At 35.1% G+C, this 19,074-nt stretch overlaps 1 protein-coding gene across 11 annotated transcripts in view; it reads right to left on the reverse strand.

Annotated features, from left to right (window-relative positions):
• Positions 1-19,074, reverse strand: part of LOC144972622 (lysosomal alpha-glucosidase-like) — a 117,924-nt gene that overhangs the window by 80,312 nt on the left and 18,538 nt on the right. For all 11 annotated transcript variants that reach the window (XR_013645384.1, XM_078914061.1, XM_078914065.1 and 8 more), the window contains exon 2: positions 10,759-11,329. Coding sequence is in view for 10 of the 11 variants with exons in the window: in XM_078914061.1 (XP_078770187.1) it covers positions 10,759-11,277 (519 nt within the window). In the remaining variant the exon portion in view is untranslated. The remainder of the gene's footprint in view (positions 1-10,758; positions 11,330-19,074) is intronic.

Here is a 19,074-nt window from a genome sequence, read left to right on the forward strand (position 1 = left end):
TTGTATCATCCTCCCATGACTTTTGAATAAGGTTGATGCGATTTTTCTTGTTGTCATCATTAGATAGAAAAGACTTCTAATCTCTTGGCGTTTTTGTAGATAGTCCCAGCAATAACAAGGGTTTTGTCTGACTGGAGCATCTTCTGGTCTGTTCAAGAGATCTGATGGATTTTGTGTTATACGAATCTGTCACAAAATGAATACGTTTAGCTGAGGGTAAAAGTTGAAAGATCTTTTCTGACAGCTGGCCAAAAGTTTCCGGAATACTTTTTAGGGAATGAAACACAGCATTTCCATCAATTACAACGTCTTTGCATGTATTCGTATTGTTTTTGACATCAACAAGAGCGACAAGATTTTCTAATTCATGGATCAATGCACTTTTGTCTGTTTTTGTTGGAAGTCCATCTGGTGTTGATTGGACTTTGAGGATATGCCAACACTTTTTGCAGATCCAAGTCATGATGTGTACTGACCATCAGTAACTGCTCAAAAATGTTTCCCTGTGCAGCGATCTGTACACTTTATTGTTTTGATGGTTTTACAGTGACAGTTTTATGGTCGTTACGAAACGTCTTCAGAGATGTCTTTTTTATGGGCTTGTGAAAGGAATGTTCTTTCTCCACCAGACGTTTTTGAACAAATTCATTAAATTGTTCCTGGCCCTTTTGGTCAACAGACAAAAGATCATCAGAAATATTTTCTGCTGCTCTCATCCCTGAAGATAAACATATTATTAAAGATTCCTTTTCGCCAATATCAAAGGGATTTATGAATCTGTTCACTGCAGAATGCACACGCTGAATAGCAGCCTCACTTTCCCGTATTTTTGATGGTCTTTCTTCTTTGTGAATGGAGGTGTCTTCCTTATTCATGTCGGCTTGTTCGAGAGTGGCATTTAAATACTCATCTTTTGTGGGTCTGGTAAGACACCAGCGATGATATGCAGGCATATTTCTGCTGAAGCCAATAATCCCCCCTTTAGATTTTGCTTGCCGATTGATAGTCTGCTCGATCAACATGTCTACAGTTTTTCAGCAACTCATCAGCACCTGGATGTGAATGGGAAAGATTGGTCAGAGACATGAGGTATGCTGACACGTATCTAGCATAAATCTGATGGTCCATTGCAAAGAATAAGGGACATAGTTCCTGAAGGCACTGGACATGAACAATGAAGTTGTTGGTCTTTGTGTCTCGTAGAAATTTTAGCAACAGTCAAACTTTATCCATATACTTAATCCAAAATTGGGCTGTTTTTCCAAGACATCCCTGGTGAACTCCTTCCCTAAAGTGTGAGTATTGCATCCACAAATCTTTGAAGTCTTCATTCTCTGATGCACACTCGAGACTATTTTCGTCCATGAAGAGCATGGACTCACTGATTCTTTTTTCACAGATTTGATGAGAATGTTGGAGTTGGTATGCTGCTCAAACTGTTTAAATAAACATCTCTCTAGAGCCTTTAGCATCAACACGTGAACTCTCAGTGCTCTATTATAGTGTTTTCCACTCATCACTTTGTTCATAGAACCACTTGCACAGATGCCAGATTCTATGATAATTTCTTCAAAACCTGTCCCTTGCATGAGTTTTCCCAAAGCAGAAACCCATCCTTGCCAGCCAGGAACTGTCTCTCTCTCAATCCTTCTAGATTGGATCTACAAAACATCCACAGGAAATCTGACAGTGGAACTTCACCTAGTACAGAACATGGTACACATACTTCAAGTGTCGGTATGGTTGGTTCTGTTTTTTGCTTTAAGAAACACGGTGGTAAATCTTTGGGTTGGTAATTCATGGATTGCCTTTTACTCTGTGTAACAGTTGTTTGACCCGTGTCTGTCTGGCAGCCATCAATTTCTTTTTCATTGGTCACTTCCTCGTTAGGCTTTCCTCTTACTTCCTGAATCACTATCCCGTGTGTCGTATGTGTTGTGTCTGAACCAGATAATGTTTCCTCAGCTAGGTCGAAGTTATCCCAGCAGAAGTGAGTTACAAGGTTGGTCTCTGTTTTGATTTGCTGAGGAAGAATGTTGCTGGAGTTGGTAATGCTGTCACAAATGGCAGTTTCGATTTCCAGAATTGCTGAATATGAAATAGTATGTCCAAATCTGTTCAATATATGAATGAGTTGTGCATTACCTGTAAGGTGTCTTACTGATACACCCAGCAGTCCAGCAGTATATGCTTGGGCATCTTCCAGCGCCCATTGGTAACACAATAGCAAATGTCATCTGCTATCGATCTATTAAGTCGTTCTTGCTTAACTGTGCTTTGTAGTGTCACTAACATACATAAGATAAAATATCATGTGATTATAATGTTCATATCTGCACTCCACTCACCGAGATCTTTTATTTGAGATGCTACAAGACTATGTTTACATAAATTCTTAAATAGTCATTTTTGGACAATTTTAGGTCTATTTTGACCTTAAATAAGCGCCAACTCCGTAACGACTTCTTCGAATACTTCCAAATTTGTCATATACTTTGTACATTGCACTCTCTACAACTTTTGTTTTTAAAGACATATAAAATTGTGTATAGTTTTTGTTTTAAAAAGTTTGACAGATGTTCAAAATCGCAAAAAAATATTTTTTCGACCTTTTAACGTCGATATTTTAAAAGATAACGTTTTCAGTACCATATTTTTAATATGGACGTATATATTAACTTTCAGGCTTTCTTTTGAAACCAATATTAAGGCTCTCAAACAAAAATTGGCAAAGTTATCAACCTTCAAAGTTTGTTAGTCCTTGTCTAATTTTTCTGCACCACGTGATCTTTCAGGGGCGATAACTCTGTAAAGGCTACACTTGCAAAGTGGCTAACATCGATTTTTTAACACTTCTATGGGTACTCTTTAAGAAAATATGGGTGTACAAAAATCCCAAAGGGGGGAGGGGGGGGGGGGAAGGGTTTCGACTGCCAGCCCACGGTCTAAAACTCAGATTTATTATTTTTTGTTCCCCAAGATGGTCAACGGTTTTTGTTTTGGTTTTAAGGGTTTTATAGCGATAGCAACACATTTATATTTTGTTTGTTTTTAGGGGTTTTACGCACTTACAACACATTTAGGTCATATCAGCACCAGTGAAAAGGAAGAAAATTGAATAGTTTAAAGTTCTATAATTACAATTAAGTACCCAAGAAAAAAGGAAGACAAAGGGGAATTAGTTCAAATAGATTCCAAGATCATACCACCATCAGTATACTTGGTTTGAGATCACATAAATGTTCATCCTGACACAAGCACAGGTCCCCAGTAAGAGGAAAACACTTCAATGTTTGCAAATCGTATATATGTAAAACAAAAATAATACAGTGCATAACTATACTCTATACATTTGACTGTTTCCCTCCCAGCCAGGACAAAACCCAAGTAATCTCATTCCAAGACAAAGACAGAAAGCATGTGGGAAAACATATATAGGGGGATAGAAGACACAGTATATGCCTCCCTGCCCACTGTGGGAGGTCAGGAACCCCACCCAGGCAACACACTGAGGTAATTTCAGCGTCAGTAAAAAGGAAGACAATGGGATCCAAGAAAAGTAATACAAAGGGGAATTGGTTCAAATAGAGAGCAGATGTAGATTTCAAGACAATACCATCAATGTACTTTGTTTGAAATCACCTAAAAGTCTTATCCAGACACCAGTAAAGGATCCCAATAAGAGGAATATGCTAAAACGTTAACAAGATATGTTAAAAACAAAAAAATATAATTATCAGCACATAACAGAGAGGTGATTTACATGGGGAAAGAGAACCCTCTTAAAACTAATACTAAACATTTGATCGTTTCCCTCTTAGCTAAGGACAAAACCAACAATCTCATTCCAAGACAAAGACAGAGAGCAACTCAGAAAACAGACATATGGGGATAGAAGACATAGAAAGTAACCTCCTGCCCATCATGGGAGGTCAAAAGACCACACCCAGAGATGGTCAATGGGGTAAATTATGATATGCTATAATATAAAAAGGAATGGGTGGAATTTTTAATTAACAGGCCTATTTATTCATTTGATGATTCCATTAATTGCTAATCTCAATAGTTATTAATTTTTAAAATATCTTGGTCAGAAAAAAAAACTATTGCATTCTAAAGGTCTAAAATTACTCTGATTAACTGGCATGCATTATATATATGACAAAAATTTTGTCACTGACATATCATTCCAATTAACCAGCTCTTCCAATAAAGCGGAGTTCCAGTTACGGGCTTCAATTGTAGTGGACAATGGTGCAATAGTTTATTTACTTTTGGTGCTGCGTTGATTGACATTGTATAATGTAGAAGTTGATCATACCATGTCATTTTTCAACTTAGGATAGATTGATTGCCTCTGAACGTTGCAAAGATGAGTGGATAGCATTTATTTGTTTTGGGTAGTTTCATGGCACTAGTAACACTCCTGGCTCCTTTAACGCCAGTATGAATGGGTTTAATTTTGTCAATTGAAGAGATCATCTGACCACCTTATATGAGTCAAATGACCTTTTTTGTCCCAGCAATAAGTGTCTGTGTTACGGAATGGCCACCTTATGCAGTAACAAAATAGGAGAAAAAACTATGGTCAGTTACGGAGGCTGGCTGCTATGGCAGGTTGCTGCCTTATACATGTGACCACGAGCACAAATTTGACTAAATGTATATATGTATATATATATATATATATGTATATATATATATATATATATTATGTTTTAAAATATTAACCACAATGTTTTGAGACAGTCTACATTAATGTTTCAGGCTTAATTTGCCATCGTCAGGACTGAGTTGTTTTGTTGACTGTTGTTGTTTCTTGAAGTGGTTCCGGTTTAAAGTTAATTAACAAGAACTTCCGGCGATGTGGACACGTACCGTACATCTCACTTTTCGTGTTGAGTGTGGCTTCATGAGGGTGTTTGATTATAGTGTATTTCTCTTCCAGGCATAAGCTACATTGTTTTGATGTTGGTGTGTATCCTGTTGCTTTAGATAAAATTTTCCATGAAATGTTGTGGTCTAGTTTGTTGTCTTTTAATTTCCAAATATGTTCGCTGAGTTTTGTGGATGTTTTTTTGTTAGTGTTTCTAAATGTTGAGGTGTGGAGGGTGTATCTTGTTTTGAAATTATTTTCCGTTAGTCCTACATATTTTTCTTGCTTGTTTGTTTTAGTTTGGGTGACTGTGGCTTGGTAAATTAAACTTGATTCTAAACATTGTTTGTTTAGCGGGCAATGTTCCTTATTTCTGCAGTTGCATTTTCTGGTGGGTGGGTTTTGCTCTTGTCGGTGGTTTATTAATATTTTTTTGTTGTGGCTTGAAATTATTTGTTCTATGTTGCGCATACACGAGTAGCTTATTTTTATGGTATTCCTGTTGATAATTTTATGTAGCTTGTGGTTTTTTGGAAAGTGTGTATCGATTAACTTCAGGAACTGCTGTCCTATGTTTGTGCTGATGTTTTTGTCGAAAGGTGGGTTGAACCAAGTAATGTGTCGTTTTCTTGTTTTACGTTCTTCACTTGTGTGTTGGGGTTTACATGTGAGGGAGGCATCTGTGTATTCAACTGTTGTGTTGTATCCGCTTTTTGTGAGTGCTTCTTTGTAGGGGGTGGCTGCGACGTTGAATATCTCTCTGTTTTCCGAAAGTTTGCTCACCCTCAGTGCTATGCTTTTTGGTATGTTTTCAATGACGGAACGGGGGTGGTTGCTGTTTTTATTAATGTAGCTAATGGTGTTGTTTGGTTTTCTGAACGGTTGGAATGAATTGGATTTTATGTCGAATGCGATGTCGAGGAAGTCAACTGTTTTTTTGTTTGCTTCTATCGTGATTTTCAAATTGTTGTTTTGGAATATTTTACAGATTTGTTTTTTGATGTTTTCGTTCGCTCTTGGTCGTTTGTTAGTTATAGCGAGTCCGTCATCTCTATAGAGGCCGATGTATGTGTGTGTATGTTGCAGTTGTGACAGGATGTAGAGACCGACCAAAAATATCCAAAACAAAGAAAATTGCACCTTCATCTCTTTCGACATTTGCGATTTTTACCCCTCCATCACCCCAGACTTACTAAACAAAGCATTGGAATTTGCAGCAAAATACACCAACATCACAGAAGAGGAAAAACACATCATCAAACACACCAAGCACAGCACACTATACTATTACAACACGCCGTGGACAAAGCGACATAATGATTTCGACGTAACAATGGGTTCGTTCGACGGTGCTGAAACATGCGAACTGGTCGGACTCTACATCCTGTCACAACTGCAACATACACACACATACATCGGCCTCTATAGAGATGACGGACTCGCTATAACTAATCTTTGTTCTAATGGTGTCATTGATTTCCTGGAGATAATGTTTGCTTTTCTGCCTATTTCTGATTTTGACAGATTTTTAAGTCTGCATGAGGGGTTGCTGTTGAAATCTTCTTTGTGATGTACAGGACATCCATCAATAAATATATATATATATTTGATACAAATATGGTACGAAAAGTGCTCGACATGTAGTAATGGAGCGAATTATTATTTTTCTAAATATTTACCACAATGTTTGAGACAGTCTACATTAATGTTTCAGGCTTAATTTGCCATCGTCAGGACTGAGTTGTTTTGTTGACTGTTGTTGCGAGCAATCAACTTTACATGTGAAAACACCGACATCAGCCAGAGCACTATCGAAATCATCAAGCACACAAGAAAGGCACTCCTGTTCCACAACTAAATAGCATGGACAAAGAAAAAAGGGCAATTCGACGTTATGATGGGAGCATACGAAGAGCCGAAATATGCGAATTAATTGAATTGTTCCGAACAAATGTGATAAAAAAATAACTACCAGACATAATATATATATAAACTACAGAAAGAAATCTAAAGGTGAATTTGTGTGCGTTTATTTGACTTGCTAGTGATGTAATTTATGTTAAATCATAATCTGTTGGCGTGTTCTTTCGAACAAATGGAGTTTTTCAAAGAAGGAATGAATAGAATAGACAGTATTCCCGTAGAGATGCGCCAATGCTGGTGAATGACCAATTATCGATCCTGTCACAACTGCAACATACACACACATACATCGGCCTCTATAGAGATGACGGACTCGCTATAACTAACAAACGACCAAGAGCGAACGAAAACATCAAAAAACAAATCTGTAAAATATTCCAAAACAACAATTTGAAAATCAAGATAGAAGCAAACAAAAAAACAGTTGACTTCCTCGACATCACATTCGACATAAAATCCAATTCATTCCAACCGTTCAGAAAACCAAACAACACCATTAGCTACATTAATAAAAACAGCAACCACCCCCGTTCCGTCATTGAAAACATACCAAAAAGCATAGCACTGAGGGTAAGCAAACTTTCGGAAAACAGAGAGATATTCAACGTCGCAGCCACCCCCTACAAAGAAGCACTCACAAAAAGCGGATACAACACAACATTTGAATACACAGACGCCTCCCTCACATGTAAACCCCAACACACAAGTGAAGAACGTAAAACAAGAAAACGACACATTACTTGGTTCAACCCAACTTTCGACAAAAACATCAGCACAAACATAGGACAGCAGTTCCTGAAGTTAATTGATACACACTTTCCAAAAAACCACAAGCTACATAAAATTATCAACAGGAATACCATAAAAATAAGCTACTCGTGTATGCGCAACATAGAACAAATAATTTCAAGCCACAACAAAAAAATATTAATAAACCACCGACAAGAGCAAAACCCACCCACCAGAAAATGCAACTGCAGAAATAAGGAACATTGCCCGCTAAACAAACAATGTTTAGAATCAAGTTTAATTTACCAAGCCACAGTCACCCAAACTAAAACAAACAAGCAAGAAAAATATGTAGGACTAACGGAAAATAATTTCAAAACAAGATACACCCTCCACACCTCAACATTTAGAAACACTAACAAAAAAACATCCACAAAACTCAGCGAACATATTTGGAAATTAAAAGACAACAAACTAGACCACAACATTTCATGGAAAATTTTATCTAAAGCAACAGGATACACACCAACATCAAAACAATGTAGCTTATGCCTGGAAGAGAAATACACTATAATCAAACACCCTCATGAAGCCACACTCAACACGAAAAGTGAGATGTACGGTACGTGTCCACATCGCCGGAAGTTCTCGTTAACTAACTTTAAACCGGAACCACTTCAAGAAACAACAACAGTCAACAAAACAACTCAGTCCTGACGATGGCAAATTAAGCCTGAAACATTAATGTAGACTGTCTCAAACATTGTGGTAAATATTTTTAAAAATAATAATTCGCTCCATTACTACATGTCGAGCACTTTTCGTACCATATTTGTATCAAATATATATATATTTATTGATGGATGTCCTGTACATCACAAAGAAGATTTCAACAGCAACCCCTCATGCAGACTTAAAAATCTGTCAAAATCAGAAATAGGCAGAAAAGCAAACATTATCTCCAGGAAATCAATGACACCATTAGATCAAAGGTAGGCATTCAACAATGGACTAACACTCAGGCGGCAGTTATTAATTGGTTTAAAGACCTCCCCAAGAAACAAATGCTAAAATTTATACAGTTGGACATAACAGATTTTTAATTTTTACGCCAGCATAACCGAAAATATATTCATGCGAGCAATCAACTTTACATGTGAAAACACCGACATCAGCCAGAGCACTATCGAAATCATCAAGCACACAAGAAAGGCACTCCTGTTCCACAACTAAATAGCATGGACAAAGAAAAAAGGGCAATTCGACGTTATGATGGGAGCATACGAAGAGCCGAAATATGCGAATTAATATTGAATTGTTCCGAACAAATGTGATAAAAAAAGAACTACCAGACATAATATATATATAAACTTCAGCCTCTACAGAAAGAAATCTAAAGGTGAATTTGTGTGCGTTTATTTGACTTGCTAGTGATGTAATTTATGTTAAATCATAATCTGTTGGCATGTTCTTTCGAACAAATGGAGTTTTTCGAAGAAGGAATGAATAGAATAGACAGTATTCCCGTAGAGATGCGCCAATGCTGGTGAATGACCAATTATCGATGTATCTTTTTCAACAGTGTTTACATTAAAACCAGAACTGAACACACAATTATATTTTGCTGTATGGAAAACCTCAAATCATTGCAAATAAATATTGCGTCATTCAATGTGCGTGGATTATAATCTTATCAAGGATTGAAAGAAATACAATCTCAATAACGTATGCCTTCAAGAAAAGATACGACCTGAAAAAGACCAGATCATTGAAGGGAATCAACTAATAACCTTTCCACATGAAAACTTTCAGGGGGGCTTGGGGTTTCTAATATCTCAGGCATGGCTACCACATCTAGAAACATACGGGATCATTCACGATAGGATAGAAGTATTAAAAATTAAGAACTCTGCAAATATATTAAATAAAAACAGATCTACAATAATAATCAATACTCATATGCCCACCGCAGTATCAACAGTAAAGCAAAAATTTATAATGAAATGATGAAATGTTTGTCATAAATAAACATAGAAAAGAAGATGTCATACTGGTTGGGGATTTTAACTCCCAGAAATCAGAAAGTGAATGTTGTTTAGGCAACTATTCCAAAGGCAAAAGAAATGATACTGGTCAACGCCTAATTGATTTTTGCACAGAAAACAATGTTTATTGCCAATTCGGCATTCAAGCATCCATTTAGACATATAACCACATCGGAAGGATCAATGAAAGTGGATGACAATATCATAAAAATTTATAACCAAATTGACTATGTTATTGTCCCAGAACGTTACAAAAAAAAAAGATGAACAATGCAAGGGCATATTCTGGAACAAACGTAAACACTGACCACAGACGTTAGTAATTTCTTTCAAGCAGTCAGTTAGTAAAATAAGATTTTTTAAACCCAGACCAAAACAGCAACAGAGTTTACTAGCCTAAAAGATGAAGATATACGTAATGCATTTAAAAACAAACTTGAGCTTATACATGTCAATGCGGAAACAGACCCTGTCCTACAACACCAGAAATTGATCAACACTATCATTTTGGTCATTTTGGTCAGAGACGAAACTCTTCCAACGACAACAAATTTCAAAAGGAGCTTCTGTCCAATTCTCCAACAACTTTCAGAAGAACAAAAGCAACATAACTCAATTTTAACAGTTGCCACAATGAAGAACTAAAATGAGAATGGAAAACACAGAGAAATCAAGTGATGCATAAAATCTCCAAAATTTATAGAATAGAAATAACATAATCAGTGAGAATAAACGAATGCAGATTTACGAGGAACTGATTATTCTGATATTGACATATAATTGTGGAACCTGGGGCCTCACAAAAAAGAACTTAGAAAGTCTCGACTCATACCACCGCAAACAATTACATCGCGTAATCAGAATCTATTGGCTAGAGACAATTACAAATAATGATCTTGATGAAAAAACCAGGATCCAATGCCCGAGTACAATAATAAAAGAACAGCGATGGAGGCGATTTGGTCACATCTTACGTCGAAAAGATAACATCCCAGCCCAAACTGCAATGACAGAATATTTCCTTCATGGCAACAAATATGTAGAGAGACCACCACTTTTCAATGGCCGGCAGGGTTAATTGAAATTTTTTGATAGGCCGGCCCGCCGCCCACTGCGGCAGACTTTGACCCAAGAATTAATCTGTTCTTCATTAAAAAAACTAATCATGTTGTATATTTGGTTTACCTTGATACGCAGCCTTGAGTGAGTTTGAAAGTCAACTTTGAGTTTCAGCAGCTTCACATCACCCGAGTAAAAAGAAGTACTCTTTCTCAGCAGTGTTGCCTCAAGACCTGTACTTGTTTCCTTGACTTCTGTTGCATTGTAGCCATTATAATTCGTGGGGAAGAAGCAGTATGGAGCAGTGCCTGGGTGTGAGGAAGGATGCCAGCAACATCCTCGACTTTGACATAATTCTGGACTGACACCAACCTTTTCAGGCCAGCAATCAAACCTTTTCACCTCTTGGATTTCACATTGGAGACTGCCATAGTTAACGCTCTGAGATAAAACTGTATCTGAATAATACCACTTGAAAGATTCAAATACACCCATTATAATTCCTGCAGTGCATGTCAACAGTGATATTGTTGTAAAAGCATAGAATATGTGACGAAAATGCCCTTTCATATGATCATCCTTGCTCTTTGTGTTGAAAAATTTCAGTTTTTGATACTCAATGTCTGGAAACGACCTTTGCTCCATGATTGTAATCTTCCAAGTATGATAAGAAAATTACGTAGGAGTCCAATGATCTCTGCAAAAAGGGAAGGTAAAGTATAGTTTATTTAATCTATCTATAAAGCTGTTTCATATTATTTCTTCATCTTATAATAAACATGGTAACACTCAAATGAGTCACACAGGTTTTTTGTCTTGCAAATCCTAACAATCTGAAAATTTGCATGTCAATAAACACATGACAGTCTTTGTGCGAATCAGATTTCATACATTGTATTTATTTGTTATACCCGGGTTTTTTTAATATGTCATTGGTGTTTTGATGGAACAATAGCACTTCAAAATTATGATTATGAAACATAGGCAGCAAACTGTATGTAAAAGAATTAGAGAGAAATATCAGCTTTGATGAAAACAACAGTGAAACAGCGAAGAGGCATTCAGGTTCAGGTCCCTTACATCATTTACAACATGTTTTTGTATGAACATTATGTCATGTTTTAACTGACTTTGTTGGATGCCAATAATATTACAATCATTTGTCACTTTTTAATTTAAGCGTGTGACTTTTATAAAAGCCATAAATTATATTCATTCTTCTCAATAAAGAAACATGATAGATTGAACCAGAAGATGAAAATATAATTTAAAATTCAAAATAAATCAGGATTCTAAAAATATGAGCTGTGTTTTTGTTTTTTTTTTTCTTTTAGTTTTAGATTGATTTGTTTTTTCCATTTCCTACATTCATTAAATGAAGCATATTAATCTTACAAAATTATATTTCAGACTTTTATTTTATAGTTTTCACATGAAACTTGAGAGGTCCACCCTGAATTATATATAATGTATAACTGAATATGGACGCATGCCATGAACACTGTGGGTGTTACTTCGAGTAAAATGTAAATAATAATAATAATGTAAATCATTTATACCACGACTATTCCATATACAAACAGTTCTAGGCACCTTTTCAATACAAACATCAAAGCTACAATAACATTTTCATACACAAAACATGCTGAATACGGTCATACCATGAAAAATAATCCATAAATGGAGACTGGTTTTAATCTATCAAATATTTCCCAATAAAATGTCATAAAATCTGCGTTAAAGTAGCTTCTGTATTGCATTTTCTCGAGGAAATTGGAAGAGAGTTCCAAATAAAAGGGGCAGCATGAGAAAAAGACATCAGAAAACTTTTTGGATCCTTTTTTGGGAACAGTTAATCGGAGATGATCAGTAGATCTTAAAGTTCTGGAGGGAGAGTACAATGAAATAAGGTTGCATAGGTATGAAGGACCAGTTTTGTTGACACATTTAAAGCAAAGAACAGCAATTTTGTATTTGAATCTTAATTCAACAGGTAGCCAGTGAAGTGACAATAACACGGGTGTAATATGAACTCTTGCCCTTTTTTCTTAGAATGATCCTAGCAGAAGGTTTTGGATGCGCTGCAATTTGTGAAAGAGAATATAAGTGATGAAACAAGAGTTTTTAGGGCAATACTATTTTAAAATTTTGATTGTGAATGTTTGAAATGCAATATTTTACAAAGGTAGTTAATGTGTTTTTCCATGGATAAGTCATTTTGAAAGTATATACCTAAGTTTCTATCTTTTTCTGTGAAATAGATCATTTCATTGTTAATCACAATGAATGTTTTGAACAGATGTTGTGAACTTCTTTGGATTGCAAATAAGGACTTCAGTTTTTTCTTCATTTAATTTTAATTTATTCACAGACATCCAATTCTTGACAATTTCAATGCAATTTTCCATGGAAGAGACTAGCCCATTCGCAGGAAGAGACTAGCCCATTCGCAAGCACCGGTTTAGTTGACACCAGCATAAATGTGATAATTAATGTTACATTGCCTTTTCTTTTTAACAAGTTTCTTGGTTTGTGTGTTAATCCAGGGTTGGTGAGTTTTTGAAGTTGTAATTTTTTGAGGGGGCATTATCATTTTGGATAGATTTGATGTTGCTGGTAAAAATTTTCCATGGTCACAAATGTCCGAGTCAGTGGTAAATTTTTCAAAGAATACATTGGCAAGGTGTTTAGTTTATTGTTTCATTTTAGGGACATTGAATGTTTCCACATATAGATCTTCCTTTTTAATTGTCTTTTTCTCTTAGGTTATCAACTTTTACTAAAGAAGTGATTTTTCTCATGTGTTTTCCTTCACAAATTGCTGTAGGCCGTGCGTGAACATTAAGTTAAGCTCTTTTGGGTACCTGTTACTCTGAATCGAGCTGTCTGCTCAGTTTTATGTCTGGCCGATTGAAATCCCCACCAATCCAGATTGTTGACTTGTATTTTGTGATATTTCTTTGATACTATTACAAATAGCTTTCATGGTTTCAATATCCCTGTCGGGTTTTCTATATTCAGCTCCTATTATGAAAGGGGGGAGGGGAGATTCATTTATTATGGCTGTTAAAATGGGAGCAAAATGCTAAAGACAGGATAGCTGTCATCTGCATTTTTTGCGGCCGCAAATATCAGGGCGATCTGCAAATTTTGGCAAATTTCCCAAAATTGGCAAATCGTGGCAAATTTTGGAAAAATTGGCAAATCGCGTGGCAAATTTTGGGAAAAAAAAGAAGCGAAAACAAAATAACGAAAAAAAAAAGTGCAAAACTTGAGAAATGTTGCAGCTTTGCCTGGGCCCAAACCAAGGGAAGCTACTCTCTACGGATAATGATCCTTTAAAATCTTTGTAACAACAAATTAATAAATGTAGCCTCCTTAAATGTAATAAATTGTCTTTTATATTTATTTTTTTTTTCTGTATCGCGTGTTAATTCTTACTGAAACGCTTGGTTCTCCTCGGCAAATTTTTTGGAAATTTTGGTCTTTTTGGCAAGTTTCTTGGCAAATTTGGGGGGGGGGGGGGGTTGGCAAATTTTGGCAAATTTTAGGTCCCAATTTAGCATAAAATGCAGATGACAGGTATAGGTGTTGGGTCGGGGTCAAGGTTACAAGTTTTAGGTGGTGAATGTTTTTTAACTGAAATTACCTCTTTCTCAATCACTGGCAAAAACTCACAGAGCAAGCTCTCACTGCCAAAAGGATCAAAAACTGTTTGACTAGCCTGATACGAATCTAGTTCTTCTTGAATTCTAGTAACCTTGCTCTGAATGTAATCGCCAAAAATCGAAGGAAGATCAATAGATTTGTAAGATGTTGGGTATTTATTACACGAGTCAGTCTTTTTCTTTCCAGAGAGGGTGTCAGCAACAGCAAAAAGCATTCTTAGTGGTGATTCCTCGATTTTCTTATTGAAATTAGATTTTCCAATTTTGTTCCTTTAAAATGTCCTTGTCAATCTGCAGTCCGGATGTCTGCCATTTCCTTTCATCGCTGAGACGTTTAAGTTTTGCCATCTTTATATCCAATTCATCCATGGAGTAGATGGGCGGTCGGTAATGGTCCATTGTTCGAGGGGAGCATGGCGAATTAAGAAGCTCACTCAATACAGAATAGTAAGCTTTAATTTTCTGGTCATCTTGTTGAATCGATGTTATGGCGTTTTTAAAGTCTTTCTTAAAATCATTATGATCGATCTTGTTTCTTGACGTGATGGCCTTTTTTCAAGTTTGGGTTTCTGGAATTCGATATTAAAACTAATCATGAAATGGTCTGAGGTGCCAGGGTCAGAAACTTCAAGACTGTGAATTGGCTGTTTCAAATCTGCCACAACCCCATCCAGAATATGACCCTTGTTATGGGTGGGCACACCGACGTCTTGTCTTAGCGAATTTTCAGTTAAAAATAAATTACTTAAAAATTACTACATTTTGATCTTTTGAGTCATAATGAAAGTTAAAATTGCCAACTATAATTGGTCTGATACTCTTGGCCGATGAGTGTTCAGTTATTTCTACAAATTCATCCATGAATTGTTTGCTCGTACTTATATCTCTTTTGCTTGGAGACAGTATATAATTACAAATAAAATAAAAATATTGATGACCATAGTCAATTGTAAGTGACATAGATTCAAAAGAAGTTGTGTTGTTTAGAGTTGATTTTTTATATAGAACGGCTATACCACCACCTCTTCTTCCAATACGGGGATATGATCTTATGTTGTAAGCAGGTGGGGGGAGATCGGTGATGATCATTTCGTCTTCAGTTTGTGATAGTCAGGTTTCAGTGATAAAAAAACATATCATAATTGTTTTCCAAAATTAAGTCACTTAATTCCTCAGTTTTGTTACTTGATGACTGAGCATTGAGGTAATAAATTCATTTTGGGGTGGGTAGAGGTGGTGTGAGAAATAATTTGTAAAGATTTACATTTACATAGATTGGGAGAGGAATGGTGTTGACAACTGATGATTTTAATCTCAGTACAGCAGTTGTTTTTAAGCAATGTGGCAGACAACTGGAGACACTTATAATTTTTTATCACACGTAATCAAACATCGAACATGGATTCCGAGTGCGATCTGTGTGTCGCTCGTATCCAATCTGTCACTGTTTGAAATAACATTTTCACGTTACTTTATGTTTATGTAGCTCCCATTAGACAGTAACATTTTGGTTATTTCTCTATAATAACAGGTATGAATTATCTCAACATGTTAGCCGTCCAACAAAAAAAGATGGCCGCCACGATGAGCAGTGGTGTCTGAAGCTCTGCAAATAGTTTGTAATTTGATAGATTTATAAGACTGGACAGCTATATATTTGACTTTATTTAAAGCTCAGTGTCCTGATCTTGGATCTGGATTTATTTCATGTGTGATTTTGGAAGTGATATTGGATAAAATCCTAGTTGTGATTGAGTGGTTGTAAACACCAAGGCAGTGGCGGTTCTAGCCTATTTATTACAGTGGTGGGGCAAAGATATATATATATATATATATTTTTTTTTTTTTTTTTTAATCAATTAATTTATTTATTTATTTATTATTTATTCATTTATTTTATTTTTTCAAATTAATTTTTTTTAAATTATTTTTTTTCACCTTTAAACAATAATATTTCAACCACAAATAATCACATTCACAATGAAATGACAATAGGGAGCGTTCACATATTACGTCATCAAAAATTTGCCCTTTTTAGACCCCCCCCCTCCCCCAAGTCATCACTTGTCATCATTGACCTGACCCCCCCCCCTCCCTCAACAGATGATGACGTCATCTAATTTAATAAAAACTAAAAGATAACTTTAATTTCACAATATTTATTATTCGTTTTTCAAACCATAAACATTGATTATCAACGTTTGATAAAACACATTCAGACATTTTATTAATTTCAGAAAGTGTTGATAATTTATGTTTTACGATACAATGGGGACATAAAATTTAAATTTGCAAAGATAACATCTAACAAACATTATTTAAATTAGGCTACTTGGTGCAGGTGCTATTAAAAAAAATTCAGAAAGTGTAATTTAAAATAGTATAGGAGGCAAATTATTTTATAGCATATTAGTCTTTTAGTGGAATGAATTTCTGTTTCAATTTCCAAATATAAAATTAATTGATTCAAAAATGTTTCTGCCTTGGACCTCTGGCAATGTACTATAAATAGTATCATCAATTTCATCTTCATCGTCATCACTTTCTCCCATTTGCTGTTCTTCTTTTTGCTAATTTATTTGGAATGCCATTTTTGAAGCTCTTGCATTTAATAAAATAGGCCTAATTTGCCTATGTTTTGATGACATCATCTTGGGTCTGACCCCCCCCCCTCCCCCATGTCAACACATGTCAACATTTGGTAGACCCCCCTCCCCCCCTAGCTGATGACGTAATATGTGAACGCTCCCATACCAGTAGATTTTAATTATTCCAAACGTAATCAAAAATGAATCACGAAAGAGAATACAACAAAAAAATAAAGGGACGAGACATAATGCGACAACACCTTGACAATACAAGTCCATTTCGTTCACTCCAAAAATTAAAGAGATGCTTTAATCCCTCAACGGCGAGATTAATATTTCTGTTACATTACTGGTTTTCAGTAGTATGTAGTAACATTAAAGTTTTCATCGAGAAGCAACAACAGCGATATGACTCGAGTTTCATTCAGAGCTCAAATTGCATCATTTTTACTGCTGTCTTGGTGGTTAGAATGATTTTGCCGGTGCTGGTAGTGGTTGGAATAGTGGTAGCGGTGGTGGTGGTGGTGGAGGAGGATGTAATTATGGTAGTGGTTTTGGTGGTGCTGTTTGTTAGAATGATAGTTGTGGAGACGATGACGGAAATTGTATGATGATGTTGATATTGTTTTTATTGCTATTGTAGTACTTGTTGTTAATATTGTTGTTGTTGTTGTTGTTGTTGTTGTTGTTGTTGTTGTTGTTGTTGTTAAGATGATGATGATGATGATGATGATGATGATGATGATGATGATGATGATGATGATGATGATGATGATGATGATGATGATGACAACGACGATGTCGTCGACAATGATAGTTACCATACGATATTACAAAGTTTATTCAATCTTAGGCTTTCGACAATAAATCATACAATTTGATGACCACATACATGAAAGTGGAAAAAAAATGGTAAATGGAACCAAACAATAAACTGATACCATTAATAACCACAATAAAAATACAACAATAGTAATACCACCAATACGTACAATAATAAATAATAATGATAATAATAATAAATAATAATATAATAATAATAATAATATATAATAATAATAATAATAATAATAATAATAATAACAATAATAACAACAACAACAATAATAATAATAATAATAATAATAATAATAATAATAATAATAATATATATAATAATAATAATAATAAATAATAATAAATAATATTACCATCATCATTACTACCACCACCATCATTACTACTACCACCACCGCTACCACTATCACTACCACCATCACCATCATTATTACGTTTCCAATCATTTTTTCTCGTTTTTTAAAATATGATATCTATCAAAACAGACGAAAATTCCAGTGATTTTTTTTAAAGGGTAGTTAAAATATCTACGATTTTATTAGCCCTGGAAACTGCGATTTTTATTTTCCTATTTCAAGTAGGCAGGTCTGCTATGACAAGCATTAGTTCCATAGTCAAAATAAGACAAACAAAAACAAAGTTTATTTAATTTTAGGCTTTCGCCAATACTTCATACAATACAATTAAGACAAAATAATGTTACCAATCTCTCCTCATGCATTCGTTAGACTATCACAATAACGACCGTGTTATCTTTACTCCTCACACAACCAACCCCTAGCTTCCCGCTTTCATCGCGAACTATCTTATGTATGTATTAGCTTCTGGACGGGCAAGTACGGAATCTGCCCACCCTTCCTTTAAAAGTATTTATTTCCTCTATAACTTAGTTAGAATTCAAATCTCTCCTTTCTCAGAAGAGTATTTCTCGTATACTAATTCAATTGTTGAGAAAACCGAAATGGTGGTTGTATTTTATATATTTATTTAGTCGTGACTTTTGAATAAAAGTGTTTTGTTTTATTAGACGGAATACAATAGAAAATTACATTGTTTTGCAAAATTATTTAGTCTGGCAATAAAAATACAGCGGTAATTACTTTAAGAATTTTAAAAAAAAACTTACAAATTAATTTGTTAAAAAACAAAACAAAAAATCCCGAAAAACAACAACAACAAAAAACAAATAAGAAAACAATTTAAATAAATGAGTTTTTAGAAGCACTAAAGAAAACGAGAAAAAAAGAAATGGTTTAAATGGATAAACAAATATATAAAAACAACACAAATTAATACTTAATTGATATAAAATTAGTAAATTAATAAATTTAATTCAATACTGGAACCTT

This window comes from Berghia stephanieae, chromosome 5 (genome assembly GCF_034508935.2).
Source record: "Berghia stephanieae isolate SIO BIC M18660-M18661 chromosome 5, UCSD_Bste_1.3, whole genome shotgun sequence".
Lineage (NCBI taxonomy): Eukaryota > Metazoa > Mollusca > Gastropoda > Nudibranchia > Aeolidiidae > Berghia > Berghia stephanieae.